The following is a 15,618-nucleotide window of genomic DNA, read 5'->3' on the forward strand; positions in this document are numbered from 1 at the left end:
ATTTGACTTGACAAAATATTTAATATCCAAATAAAGATTTTTAAAACTTGTTAGTGTAAATAATCCTTGAATATTTGTGTGACTGAAAATCATTTCATTAAAGATAAATATAAAATTTAAAGTTAAATTGTTTGTAATTATATAAGGTGATACTTTTATGAAATGGACCCAAAAGAAAAAAATGTCACATAAAATAGAACGAGAATATTAATCTTATCAAAATTAAAGTATTTTCAAGATTTTATATTCTTAACTATAATCAACATATTCGTTAAATGAATCTAATCTGTACCGTTAAAAATTATACTTGATAAGTGTTATTCATCTAAATATATACTTAGTGAAGAGAAAATGTAAAGAACAGGAGCCAAAATCCAACTGACTAGTCAAAAAAAATGAAAGTTTACATGAAGGGGGTAAAAGAAAAAAAAGTAAAAAAGTACTACAGTACAGCAACCTCCTTTTTTTTGGGATTTTTCTCCATGTTTTTTTTTTTTTTACTGAGACAGTTCCAAGAAAAAAATTTCAGTTATAGGTCTAAAAAAGATGTCAGTAAGCAAAAGGCAGCACCATTTTCCATTTTCTATTCATGGCATGAAATGGCCCTTAATCATCGTTTCCCACTTATAATATATCACAATTAAACCCCCACCCTTCACAGTTCTTTGTGAAAAATCCGTTGCTTGCTCAGTTGCTTCCTTCTTCCTCTGTTTTTTTTTACCTTTTTCTGGTATTATTTTTTTTTTTGCTTCTAAATCTCCATTTGTTTTTTTGCTTGTTGTGAAGATATTGTTGTTGTTTTAGTGAGTTTTTGTGTTAAATGATGGGTGATATTTTGTGGGTTTTCTGCTTCCTTGTACTCCTTTTTTGCTTCCTTCTTCCTCTGTTTCAAAGCCTTTTTCTGGTAATTTTTGTTTTTGCTTGCAAGTTGCTACCCCCATTTGTTGAAGATATTGTTGTTGTTTCAGTGAGTTTTTGTGTTAAATGATGGGTTGATATTTTGTGGGTTTTCTGCTTATTTATACTCCTTTGTGCTTCCTTCTTCCTCAGTTTCAAAGCCTTTTTCTGGTAATTTTTTTTTTTTTTTTGCTTGCAAGTTGCAACCACCATTTGTTGAAGAAAAGTGTCAAATATTGTGTGAAACTTTATGGGTTTTGGGTTAATCAAATGGGCTCGGGTTTTAACTCTATTTTGTGCATTGATTTCTTCCTCTGTTTCAACAAGTTTTTTGAAGAAAATATTGTTGTTGTTTCAGTGCGTTTGTGTGTCAAATGCTGTGTGAAATTTTGTGGGTTTTCTAGTTCATTTTCTCCCCATCTTTTTGTTTTTTTTTTGTTCCATGTTGAACTGTGATTTCTTTCCCCTATCCATGAACCGCTGAATTGTTTTATACACTCAAAATCACAGTAAATTGATAATCAAATTCCTGTTCAAGTCTGTTTTAAACCCTCTTTCTAGTTATTTTTGTTTTTGGTTGCAATCCCCATATTGTTATTTGCTGTGTTCTCTTTACTTTTGCATTGTTCTGTTAGCTGCTCTGATGTTCGCTACTCGAGCTGAGGGTATGTGAAAACAAACTCTCTACCTCCTCGAGGTAGTGGAGAGTTTGAGGTTATCTTGAGGCTTTAAAAGTCAATTGTTAACTTCTGTCAACATTTTTTTATTCGAGTGCTGGATGATTATTTGAACTGTGCCAGCAGATTCGAAATGTAGAATTTGGGCTATACACCCTACTTTCTCCGGTCTCCATTTTCGGGAGCATACTGTGTCTGTTATTGTTATTCTTTTGAAGATATTGTTATTTCGGTGAGTTTGTGTCAAATGCTGTGTGAAACTCTCTGGGTCTTCCGATCTTCTTGTTTATCCCCATATATTTTTAATTTTTCTATATGGTTTCTCTGAAACTCGCACATAGCAAGAATTTTAATGCACCGATCGATTGCCCTTCATATTATCTCTGCCTTTGCCTTTCGCTGAACTGTTTTTCATGTCTTTGCATTTTTGTTCCTGCAGCAAAGCGGGTGGTCGTGTGCTGAAGGATCTAACTATTCATCTAATTCTTTCAAGTAGTGAAGCGTGAAGTTCATTCTCAAAATGGGTAATAATTTTTTTGATTTTAATCATTATAACACTGATTTGAGTTCTACTAGCATATTTTTGATTCCTTTGTTCGTAAATATTTACAAATTTATCATAATTATTACTCGTTCCATCACATAATTACTCGGATTCGTGTTAAATTTATTTTATAAATAATTAAATATATAATATATTCTATATGAAGAGATAAAAATACATTTCAAATTAATTAATAAAATATTTAAATGCATTGTATCATGTGTCACAAAGACCAAAAATCAAATTTACTGATCATTTGAGGACCAATAGCACTATTATTTTGAGTCAAGATCACTTTGATCATGTATATGTTTGATAGGAAGAAAAAAGTTTTCACTTTTTCTGAATTGTCAAAATATTCTACTTAGAAATATAAGGGTCCGTTTGGCCATGAAATTTTTTCTTTTTTTTCCGAAAAAATTTTTCGGAGTTAAAAATTGTGGTGTTTGGTCATGAAAATTCAAAAAATAATTCTGAAATTTTTTTTTGAAAAGGGAGAACAGGTTTTTATTATTTTCACAATTTTCCAACTCCAATTCCAACTTTTATTATTATTACATATAACCACAATCTTTTAAATTTTTACATAAAACTCTCCTTATAGCATTACTTTTTTAATATTACGTATATAGCAGTTTTAAAGAATAAGATAATTATAATTTCAAACGTAATACTATGCTAATTAATATATATCCTTTTTCTCTCTCATCATTATTCTTATCCCTTATTTAAGACATTATTTTACTGCTAATTTTTATTTATACCCATAAATATATAAAGTATTATATTTATACTCATAAATATATAAAGTATTATATTTATAATAGAAATATACAAAATATGTTATATATAAAGTTTATACCATGTATATATCATATACAATATACATACAAAGTATTAAAAAACATACTAAACATATTTATAATATAAAAAATTTTCAAAAAAAACATTGCCAAACACAATTTCAACTCCAATTTCAACTTCAACTCCAACTCCAAAAATTTTTAATTTTCATATCCAAACGACTAATAAATTTATTAAGATAGAAGAAAATAACTTTCTCCACTCCTATATTCCCTCCTCCACACTACCCACACCCCTAGGGCTAGCTTCATTCCATCACGCATTATAAGATTTATCAGAACTATATAAATGTATTACTCCCTTCATTTCATTTTATATATCGTTATTTGATCGGATATAAAATTTAAGAAATAAAGGAAGACTTGATAATATTTATCAAATTATTCTTTATAAAAAAATATGTTATTATTATTTTTTTAATTAAATGAGTCCAATAAAGATAAAAGTATAATTATGTTTTAAAATATTTACCAAATAAGACGAATTAAAAAAGAAATGATGACACATAAAATAAAATGGAGAGGAGAGAGTATTATTTTTGAGATTTTCTCTTTCCATATCAAACACAACCTATATCATTATATGAACAATGTGGTGTATATAATAATCTTTTATGTGAGAAAAGTGACAAAAAAATTTTCCCCTTATTTTAACTTGGTAGGAAGTTTGAAAAAACAAAGAAAGCTATTAAAAAATACATTAATCTTATAATTTTAAATATGCTATTTGAAAAGTTAAAATAAAAAAATTATATATAAAAAAAAAATGTCATTCATTTTGAAATGACATTTAAAATGGTTCGATGAACCTTGAACTATCTTCGTTTTATAATATGGATACTCCTAGTTTATTATTTGAACCATTGAATCCATTAAAAGTAATATTTTAAATATTTTTTCGATGTCGTAATACACTTGCTGTCACATCAACTTTCATGTCATTTTAAATGTTACATTAAATTTCAAATCATTTTTAAAATGCTAAATTAAATTTTAAAAAATAAAAAATTTATATTTAGAATTAAAAAAAGAAGCAAAATTGGCAGCTTCTTCCTTCTTCTTCATAGGAACAGCACTCATTCCACCCGAACCCACGCCTTTAGCTTTTCCCCCTCGGAAATTGAAATAGGAATTGTTACTTCCTGGTCATCGCGATTCGCGATCCAACTTCTCTAATTCATTATCATCGTGATCATTTCCACCGCGAAGAGTCTCATAAGCAACACAAAGACACTTCTTTTTCTCCGCACCATCCTTATTACACTTACAAACCATGGATGCATTCACATCATCTCCATTCGACCTCTTCTTCTTCTTCGCAATCACAAACTTCCTCTGACGTATCTTGTTTTTGGCCGAAGGTGAAGCCAATTGATTCGTATTAGTGTTTCTTGAAACTGACTTTTGCGTCTTTATCGCCGATTTCGCTAGTGATTTCCAAGATTTTGATAAAAATGGACTGTTTTTGACATTGGGATTCAAGTTTTCGGAATTCTTAGAGCATTTCTTCGGCGTAAGCCTAGTGGATTTGCAGTTCCAATCCATCAAAGTAGCCGAAGGTAGTATAATTTTCGCCGGAAAGTTGATCGGAATTAGGTGTATTGGTGATTGGTTAGGTTTTTTTGGTTATTGAGGGATTTTGAAAAAGATTGTTTTTGTGTGTGTTGGTTAAAGACTAATGTGTAGAGAATTAGAGAAGGGGGCGTCGTCATCGTCATCGTCGACGGCGGCTGTGGAGGTGTAGTGATGGCCATGGCGGGGGCACTGCTGGTGGACGGACTTTAATGATTGGCCATGGCCGCCTTGGGGGGTTCTTTTTATTTTTTTTTTTTAAATTATTTTAATATAATGTTGATAAAAAATGACCTTCACTCGCACCTCATGCACATGTAATCATGCACTTTGTCCTACTCAACCGATTTGTGCACATAAGTTCGATCAACGGTCAGAGGTTCAAAATATTCTATTTTGATGAATTGAGGGGTTCAGATGACAAATTTATAAATACAAGTATTTATATTATAAAATTGACATAATACAGAAATCCATCGAGCTATTTTGAGCTTTTTAAACTAAGGAAGTTCCTTCTCCTCAAGACAAAATTAATAATGTTCTTTTAATTTTATCTTTCTTAAAATAAAGTGAATTTTACAATTTTACATAATTAGAAAATTTCTAAAAAGTTACTCTCTCAATTTTAATTTGTTCCGACTATTTTCTTTTTTAATCCATTTAAAAAAGACTCCTTTCACTTTTTAGAAACTCTTTAATTCAAAATTTTCACATGATATATTTAAGATCAGAAGATTAAAGAATATTTTTGATATATTTGATATGTACTCTCTATATTCAGAATTACTTATCACTAATTTTCTAATTAAATTTTTACTTTTACTTGTTATTTTTAACATATTAAGAAAAAGACAACTTCTTTTTGTATATTTTACTATTAGAATTAATTATTTATTCTTTGAACTACTTCTTTTGTTCTACAATACTTGTCCACTATATTAAAAATAAATGTCTAAAAATACTTGTTCATTTTGAAAAATTAATGAATAATTTAGTCCTTTTTATCTATTTTACCGTTGACGTTGAATATTATTTATCTCTCAATGCATTTCGCAATGCATTAAATTTATTATATTCAAAGAATAATATAGTAAAATTATTCTTTTTTAATCTTGTGTTAAGTCAATAGTGGACAACTAGTTATTGAACGAAGAGTAATTTCAAGACGCAACAGTAACCATCAATTAATAAAAATATTATACTCCGTCCGTTTAAAAAAGAATGACTACTTTTTTTTCGTCTGTTTAAAAAAGAATGATCCTTTTCTTTTTTGGCAATAATTTAATTTCAACTTTCCACTTGATATGTTTAGGATCATAAGATTAAAAGACATTTTGATATATTTGATATAACTTTAATTTAAGATCACAAAATTATTTTTTTTTCTTAAAATTTATATAAGTCAAGATAAATCCTTCTTTTTGAAATGAAAGGAGTAATAAAATAGCCATGTTTATAATTATTTCAAGTCAAAATGTTCTGAGTAAAAGTGAACGAATCGTCCATTTAATTTAATATCACTAAAATCAAATCTTTATTCTCTCTCAGTATCAAGTCAACTCATGTCAATCAATTTGAAATTAAATAAGTACATTTTCTTCAAACAAGATAAATTAATAATTTTTTATTTTATTTTTTATGAATAATTTTTTAAGAGTAATATCTAAATTAAAAATACTGCTAATGTAAAAATAAATAAAATGTTTGATGAGTTATTCGGGCAATAAGTACCCTTCAGCTCCAATTTTAAAATTATAATTCGAGTTATGAATAGAGAAAAAAAGTGAAGGTTTTAGGAAGGGTGAAAAAAAACAAAACAAAAAATTTATTACATTACAACATTTTTTATTTTTACACGGACAGTTTCCAAGAAAGAAAATTCAGTTAGAGGCACAAAAAAGATGTCCAGTAAGCAAAAGACACCACCATTGCCATCCATGTCCATGGCAGTCGTGGTTACCCACTGAATATCACAAGAAACCCCACGTTCACATATCTTTATGAATCAATTTTCCCTTCTCATTTTCTGATAATCGTTAGCTTACTCAGTTGCCACCTTCTCTGTTTTACACCTTTTTTTTTTCTTCAAAAGCCCCATTTAGTTTTTTTTTTTTGCTTATTATTGTTGTTTCAGTGAGTTTATTCCAAATGTTGTGAAACTTTGTGGGTGTTTTGGGTTTTTTTGTTCTTCATTCATAGTGGGTTTTCTATCTCTGAGTATTTGAGGTAGTGGTAAGGTCTGCGTATATTCTGAGTTAGTGGTAAGTTCTGCTTACCTCCGGACTCCATTTTGTGTGTTATACTGGGTATGTTGTTGTTGTTCTTCGTTCTTAGCTGGGAGTTTCATTTTTGCCTTTTGCTGAACCGTTGTTTTTTCTCCATCCATCATCCTCCCTTAAATTGCATTACCCACGTTTAGATATGTTGTATCCATTGTGGTTCAGGTTTTAACTCATCATGTAGATTGCTTCCTTGCTCTGTTTCAAACCCTTTCTGGGCAATTTCTGTTTTTGCTTCCAAAACCCCCTGTTGTTCCAGAAGATACTGTTCGTGTCAAATGCTGTGTGATTTTTTTTTTCTTTTTTGGTTTGGGTGGGTGGGGGTTTTGTTCTTCATTCTTTGCTGGAAGTTCCTTTTTTTCCTTATCCATTGCTGTGATCCCCTAAACTGCTGCACCCATGTTCATATTCTTTGTTAATCAAATGCTGGTTCACTTTTCAACTCATTTTGCATATTGTTTCCTTCCTCTGTATCAAACCCTTTTTTTAATAATCTTTGTTTTTGCTTGCAACCCTGATTTGTTGAAGAAGATATTGTTATTTGCTATGTCCTCTTTATTTTTTATTGTTCTGTAAGTTGCTTTGATGCTCGCTACTCAAGTCCAGGGTCTTCCATTAACAGCCTCTCTACCTCCTCACCCCCTCGAGGTAGGGGTAAGGTCTCATACACTCTACCCTCCCTGGGCCTTGCTTTTAGGATACTGGATTTCTTGTTGTTCTTTAGAAGATATTCTTCATTCAATGAGTTTGTGTGAAGCTTTGTGGGTTTTGGGGGTGGGTCTTCTTATTTTCCCCCAGATTTTCGAGATTTTTTTGTGTTCTTCATAGCATCTCTGCTTTTCGCTGAGCTGTTTTTCATGTCTTTGCATTTTTTGTTGTAGCAAAGCAGATGGTTGTGTGGTGAAGGATCAACTATTCATCTAGTTCATTGAAGTGGAAATCGTGAAGTTCATTCTCAAAATTGGTAACAATTTTAGTTCCATATTTTCTGCTTGTTTCGAGCATGAAAAATCCTAACGTGCTTTTACATTCTTCAACAGTTTTTGCTTAGTTTTGTTTGCCGAAATGTTTTGAATTCTGGGAATAATAGCTCTCTTCACCCATCACTTCTTTCTTTGACTCTCTTGGAAATGGGTTGCTATGTTGCTCGGACTCTTCAAAAAAGTTTTAAGGGTGTGTGTTGGATTCTCCAGAAGTAGTTTTTTGGATAATACGACACGGATGTGGTGTATCTAGTGAAAAGTCTGCACAACTTAGATGGATTGTGACTTGTGAGTATGTTAATTGTTAACTAGAATTTGAGCCCTGTTTAGCTGACATTTACTGCTTGTTGTTGGTATACTTGAGGTCCTTTTCTTTAAAAAAGAAAAGAAAAAGGATACCAAGTTCTTACTTTTTACTCTTGGAGAAAATGGAAGTTTCAGTCATTATCAGAATTTGGTTCTGAAAATGTCCATCAAGGTCATTAACAGAATTTAGTCAGGAAATGTCACATGACCAGTGGAACATTTTGTTTTTGGGTACCCATATTTGATGCTCAAAATAAGTAGGAAATACTTAACCAAAGCGATGTTAACAGTTTATATACCTAAAACAAGTCACACTTAAAAATGGTAGACGATGATATCCATCTTTTAAATAATTAAAGTATGTCGCATCAAGTTTTGCTTCTTCATTGTCGGTTTATTTGATGTATTCTTTTTTTTTGTTTTTGTTTCAGCATTTTGACGTGCCAAAGCAAGGATTCATTCATTTGTTGGAGAATGGTGACATTCTCAAATGATGGTTTATCCAATCCATGTGTGAAGAAGCGGCCATCAGTAAATGGTTATCAGATGCTAGATTCTGGGATTATGCCAGAACATAAAGTTCGGAAAGTCTGGGCATGGGCGGAATTTCCCCCAGGTTGTGGTAGAAATGTTCCAAAAGTTGACTTGAACCGCAGCGAAAATGATGTGGTCTCTTTCAGTGAAAATATGGCAGACTCTCTGGTGGCCCATGGTGACACTGGCCCTAATATTGGGGTTGAATTCTGTTCTGTTGAAGTTGGGGACCGTCTAGTTGACATGGAAGAGAATGAAAAATTGGATAAGTTGGCAGGGAATATGTTAGCCAGAACCACGAGTGTGATAGAAAACGGGTTGGAAGAACCAACAAGTCATGTCAGATTGCTTGGATTTGAGTTGTCTAAAGATCCTGGAAATAGTGATATGTCATTGCTCAAGAAAGAAAAAGTCATTCAGTATGATGAATTAGGGAAGGAAGTTGATGTGGAGAGACGTTCATGTTTGATTGAAAATGTAGAGAGTGTGTACTATGAGCATGTGCTGCAACCTGGCAGTGCGACTGATTGCGCGATTCCTGTTTGTGATGTGAAAACATTGTCGCTGCCTCAGTCTCCAATCAAGAAAAGAAGTGTCAATATTTCCACCTTGCCAAAGAAAAAGTACATCCGAAGAAGAGTATTTGCTGTACGAAGCTTCCCTCCATTTTGTGGAAGAAATGCTGCTAAGCCAACTGAACTGGATCGCTTAGGTGGTAGTGAAGCAAGCAAGAGAGGGGCCGTGTTAGATAGGGGAGTTGTAGAAAAAGGTGTGATCAAGACGTCGAAAAATGCTATGGATACTGGGACATTGCCCGTAAGGTTGACTGTAAGTTGGGAAGCTGCTGCGTTGAGTGAGATAGAGGTTACTGGTTCCCAATGTAGCTTAATGGAACGAGGAACAGTTCGCTTTGAAGAACACGAAGGTGTGCAAGTTAACTATGTTGGAAGGAGCCAACTTGAAAGAACTGTTATATTGCCAGAGACGGCGACAAAAAAGGAGAATGGCAATACAGGAAACATTGTGCGGAAGGAGATTGTTGTAAATTCACAGAATGAACGTGAAAAGGCTACTGCTGCAAGACAGGTTTTTTGTTCTGGAGATAAGATTATTAGGCCAGTGGTGCATGGGTTGACAGGTGAGCCTTATTCTCCATGGAGGCAGAAGAAACAAACTCCTAAGCCAATTGTGCATGGTCTGATGGCTGAGACATCCACCGACTGGAGGCAGAGGAAAGAAACTAATTTAGATGGCCTGATGAATAGAAACCAAGTTCAAAAGCCTAACATGTTTCGGCATAAATCCTTTGCTGTTGCCAGAAAAAGTTTTCCTAAAACAAAATTTCCACAGAGACTGTTTGGCAGGAGTAAATCGGGTTTTGTTGGTGAAGCTGAGCCAGGATATTCAAGTGCGCCTGTTGCCAACAATTATGGAACTCGTAATTTGAATGGTGAAGCACTACCTGAGGATTCTCCTATTGGACAGGGGAAGTATGCAGTTGATGTGACTCGGCCACCTTTTGGTCCAAAGAGCTTCAGTCGCAGTGATGCTCGTACTAAAGTTAGAGAGACTCTTCGTCTGTTTCATTCCAACTGTAGAAAAATCTTGCAAGGAGAAGAATCAAAGTCCCGGGAAAAAGATAAAATCAGAAGGATTGATCTTCAAGCAGCAAAATATGTCAAAGAAAAAGGGATGGAAGTTAATACAGGATCGCAGATAATAGGAAAAGTTCCAGGAGTTGAAGTAGGAGACGTGTTCCAGTACAGGGTTGAACTTGCTCTTGTGGGACTTCATCGCTTATATCAGGCTGGTATTGATTTCATGGACAGTCGAGGACTGCTGGTTGCAATTAGTATTGTTGCCTCAGGGGCCTATGATGATGATTTGGGAGATGCTCATGAGCTGATTTATTCTGGTCAAGGTGGAAATGTGGTTGGCAAGATCAAAATTCCTGAAGACCAGAAACTTGTGAAAGGTAATTTAGCCTTGAAAAATAGCATAGCTAGAAGGAATCCTGTTCGGGTGATTCGTGGGTCTAAGGAGACCAAGACTTCTGAATTGAGTGGAAAAGCTAATGTGGTGGTGACAACTTATGTGTATGATGGTTTATACACTGTTGAAAATTACTGGACAGAACGAGGGCCGCATGGTAAGATGGTCTTTATGTTCAAGTTGGTGAGAATTGCTGAACAACCAGAGCTTACTTGGAGACAAGTACGGTCATCAAAATGTTCTAAAGTGCGGCATGGTGTTTGTGTTCATGATATTACAGAAGGGAAGGAGTCACTACCTATATCAGTTGTGAACACAATTGATGGTGTGAAACCCCCACCATTCAAGTACATCAAGAAGATGATGTATCCATCTGGTTTCCACCCTGCACCACCTAAAGGCTGTGATTGTATTGGTAGATGTTCTGATTCCAAGAGGTGCTCTTGTGCAGTTAAAAATGAAGGCGAGATTCCTTACAACCATAATGGGGCTATTGTTGAAATGAAGCCTCTTGTATATGAGTGTAGTCCTTTATGTAAGTGCCCTCCTTCATGCTATAATAGAGTGAGCCAACAGGGTATTAAAATTCCACTGGAGATCTTCAAGACAGATACAAGGGGCTGGGGTGTGAGAGCTCTAACTTATATCTCTTCAGGAACCTTTATCTGTGAGTATGCAGGACAACTTCTGGAGGACACAGAAGCGGAACTAAGAATCGGCAAGGATGAATATCTTTTTGATATTGGTCAGAACTATAATGGTTGTACTGTCGACTCTCCTGGACAAGCAAACCCAAATGAGTTAGCAGAAGAGGGTGGTTATACCATTGACGCAGCTCGCTATGGAAATGTAGGAAGATTCATCAACCACAGTTGTTCGCCCAATTTGTATGCCCAGAATGTTGTCTATGATCACAAGGATAAGAGAATGCCCCATATCATGCTTTTCGCGGCAGATAATATTCCTCCCTTGACGGAGCTTTCTTACCATTACAACTATTCCATTGATCAGGTATATGACTCTGATGGCAAGGTCAAGGTGAAGAGGTGCCTTTGTGGAGCTCCAGATTGTTCTGGTAGGATGTACTAGGATTTATAAAGTGTAGCTGTTGAAGTTGAATAGAAGAGTTACATCTCATCGTCTTTTCGGTTCGCCTCTGGAATAGAAGTGCTGATTCTTTTTGTTTAGTTTGATATGCTTTAGTGTATAGGGTGTTCATCGAAACATAAGCAAGCTCTCTTGTATGATCCTACAGTCAGAACTGGAAAAAATTTTCACCACTACTCAGAACTTTCTTTGTATTTTGAGAAAAAAATCAAGGAGAAATTGAGTCTTAGTGTCTATGAAGGGGTTTTTCTAATGTTTAATTTTAAGCAGCTTTATTGGGTTTTTATCTATCTCTCCCTTCTTCAATTTCACACTTGGTCTTTCATTTAAGGTATAGGAAAATTAAGAGGAAGGATAATTTAAAGCATATAAAAGAAGAACAATCAAAGAAAATAGAACTATAAGTGAATAACAAATAAGAGAAGAAATAAAAGCGAAATTACAATTCAATGGACAAACAACATTTTAAAGATGTTCCTTGATTGTTTTTTTCATTTTTCTTCATATTTATAAGTTCTGTATTCCGTAGTTCATGTTCTCTTTTATTTGGATGAAATGATTTTTACATAAAAAGAGATTAAATATCCTACTAACTAACGTAAGAATTATAGAAGATCAAATGTGTGTATCTTTTCTAATATGCATTAGTCAAAAGTTAAAAAGGACATGCACTAACAAATAACAAACGCCAAAGGCATCGATAGACACTTAAACTTATTGCCAAAATTCACTTAGACACCTAAACTAAGGCATATTCCTATCAGGCCCCTACCCCCCCCCCCCCTAACCCCCACATTTTATTCCAATTGGGCCTTTTTTGCCTATGTGGCACTGCGCGTGTAGTGTCATCATGGGAGATGCGTGAGGAGTATTATTTTTACTAATTTACGAATAAAAAGATGTCAAGTGGCATTGAGGGTCCCAAAATTTTTTTAATAACAATTTTTTTTTTTTAAAACACTAAAGGTCCCAAAAAACTTTTTAATAAAACAAAAAGCATTAGAGGGCCCCCAATTTTTTTTTAATAAAACAATTTTTTTAAAAAAAAAGCCTCCCCACAAAACCTCCCACCCCATGCTCTCTCCATTTCATCTTCTTCACCATTCTTCTTTTTCATTCTTTTTTTTTTTGCTAAACTTAATTCTCATACCATTTTTTCTACTTTTTCTCCTTTCTTGTTCTGACTTTTGAATTTGATTTAAAATTTTTTTGTTGTTATTCTTATTCTTTTCCGCCATTAGAGTGCCGAAAAAAATGAAAGTTCGTCCGAAAAAATGAAAGTTTGCTACATTTGAATTGTTGGATTTTTAACATATTATTCATCGATTCATATCCCCACCCCACTCCGCGTCTTCATCGTTTCATAGTACCCCACCCCGCCCCATTGCTGCTATTTTGTTAATATGAATATGGTGAAAACTAATTATCAAGCTAAGAAGAAAATTAAAGTTTTTTCTTGTAATGTGAATATGTTTTTGTTGTGTTGTGTGTTAGCGTAAAATTTGAGAAATTATAAAATTATTTCATGGAGAAGAAGAGGAACGTTGGGGGGCGAGGGGGGGAGACGATGAACGCTGGGGGTGGGGGAGCGAAGCAGATGAACGTGGGGGAGTTTTATTTTCATCTTTTAAAAAATTTTCTAATTTCTTTTTAATAATTAGTTTTTTTATTTTTATTTTTAAATAATTTTATAATTATTTTTTAATAATTTGGATCCTCAATGCAATTTTTTATTTTTAAAAACTTTAAAATTTCTTTTAAACAATCAGTTTTTTATTTTTATTTTTTAAAGAATTTTATAATTATTTTTTCATAATTTGGATCCTCAATGCCATTTTTAATTTTTAATTTTTAAAAAGTTTTATAATTTTTTTAATAATTATTTTTTTAAAAAAAAATTTAATAATTTATTTCATTTTAAATTTTTTTTTAAATAATCAGTCTTTTATTTTTATATTTAAATAATTTTCTAATTATTTTTTCATAATTTATATCCTCAATGCCATTTTTTATTTTCATTTTTAAAAAAATTATAAATTATTTTTTTTAAAACATAATTTTTTAATAATTTATTTCATTTTCTAAAATTTTTTATAATTTTTTAAAAATAATCATTTTTTTATTTTTATTTTTTAAATAATTTTAGAATTATTTATTAATAATTTCCTCAATGCCATTTTTATATATTTTTTTAAAAAAATTATAATTAATTTTTAATAATTATTGGATCCAAAATGCCACGTGTCAACTTCCAATTAGCTCGTTTTGTCACGTCATCGCGTGTGTGCAACACAAACTTTGAGCTTTTTGCTGATAGGGAAAAAAAGGCCCAATTGGAACAAAATATGGGAGGTTTAGGGGTCTGATAGGAACAGACCTTAGTTTAGGTGTCTAAGTGAATTTTGGCAACAAGTTTGAGTGTCTATCGATGTCTTTGGCCAATAACAAATGTCACACAACACATATGTAAGTAAAAAGCAGCACTTTTCTTTTTGAATTTTTTTCTTTATAAATATTATCGATCTAAGCTTAAACTCAACTAAAAATATTCATTTGTTAAATTAATTTTTTAATCATATACACGGAATTTATCTCTTCAATCTCTCCATTAAGTTATTACATAAAAAAATTATTTTAAAATTATTAATACTCTTTGCGCATATAAATTCATTAATTTGTATATAATTTAGTATACTAATCTATATATAATAATAAAAGAGACATTGGAAATTGATGATATGACACCTCTTAATGATCTCTATTCTCATGTTTTTGGACTTTTCTTCAAATTTTTACACAGGATCTGACAACTAAATGACTAAAAAAACCACACAAAATAAATGTTCTAATGTTTAACTCTTGAAGGTAAACGTTTCTGGTAACGTCCACGTACATGAACATTAATACCAATTGAATGGAAATTGAAGTCTAATGGTAATTACTCCATCATTTCTTATAATTGTAGTTTACATTCATTTCCCATATAATACCTAAACAATCTCACTTATATAAGATTATATGTGAAGTTTGTCTTTATATGTAAATAGTTGGTAGGATTATGCGAGAACGGATTATGCCAAGATCAGTTTAGAGAAAGATTCATTTCAAAGAAGAAATTTCGAACCAATTCATGTATGATATATTTTCCTCTTCTTTTCTCTCCTTTATATCTTAGGGTCATATAAGACTTGTAACCTGATTTTGTGATTAGCATAGAAAAGATTACCCCCTCCATTTAAGGGTGTCAAGTGGGCCGGGCCGGGCCGGTAAACCCTAGGACTTTAGGGTTTTGAGTCTTAGGCCGGTTATTTTTTTAAAATGGACCCGGCAAACCCAGCTCGGACCAAGCCCGGTCCAGACCCGTCGGTTAGCCGGGCACGAATACCTTTAAAAAAAAAAATTGGAATTTTGGGCCAAACTAGTCGCTTTTGGGTTCAAACAGCTAGTTTGAGTCCATTTATTAAAAAAAAAATATTAACTTTAAAAAATATTTTTTAATCCCCAAAAAAATCTATAAATACCCTACAACTTCAAATCATTTTTCACGCAATTTTTCACTCTTTCAAATCTCATTCTCTCTCAAATCTCAATTCTCAAATATTCAATATATTTAATTTCTTAAAGTGTTCACTTTAATTTTTTAATTTTTCGTTTACAAAGTATGAGCGGAAGTTTCTAAAGTCGCAACCTTCGGATACTTCCAAAATTTGGTATTGTCGTTCCACCTCTTACGTTTAATTTTTATTTATTGTATTAATTGTTTAATATTTAATTTTATTATATTTGTGTATTTTGAATATTTTTAGTTTAATTTAATTTAATTTATATTATGGATAAATTAAGAAACCTCGCTACTAAAGGTAT

At 32.4% G+C, this 15,618-nt stretch overlaps 1 protein-coding gene across 4 annotated transcripts; it reads left to right on the top strand.

Annotated features, from left to right (window-relative positions):
• Positions 1-344: 344 nt before the first annotated feature.
• Positions 345-12,040, top strand: LOC107868389. 4 transcript variants are annotated; one of them, XM_016715087.2, is made up of 4 exons: positions 345-1,806; positions 2,014-2,098; positions 7,714-7,796; positions 8,553-12,040. In XM_016715087.2, exon 4 carries the CDS (start codon positions 8,596-8,598, stop codon positions 11,734-11,736), a length of 3,141 nt encoding a protein of 1,046 aa, XP_016570573.2. In that variant the 5' UTR covers positions 345-1,806; positions 2,014-2,098; positions 7,714-7,796; positions 8,553-8,595; the 3' UTR covers positions 11,737-12,040. The 4 variants fall into 4 exon arrangements, with proteins under 4 accessions (XP_016570573.2, XP_016570565.2, XP_016570578.2 ...); XM_016715079.2 differs by having other exon boundaries at positions 392-730; XM_016715092.2 differs by having other exon boundaries at positions 392-730; positions 7,722-7,796.
• The last annotated feature ends 3,578 nt before the right edge of the window (positions 12,041-15,618 follow it).

Source organism: Capsicum annuum, chromosome 1 (genome assembly GCF_002878395.1).
Source record: "Capsicum annuum cultivar UCD-10X-F1 chromosome 1, UCD10Xv1.1, whole genome shotgun sequence".
Lineage (NCBI taxonomy): Eukaryota > Viridiplantae > Streptophyta > Magnoliopsida > Solanales > Solanaceae > Capsicum > Capsicum annuum.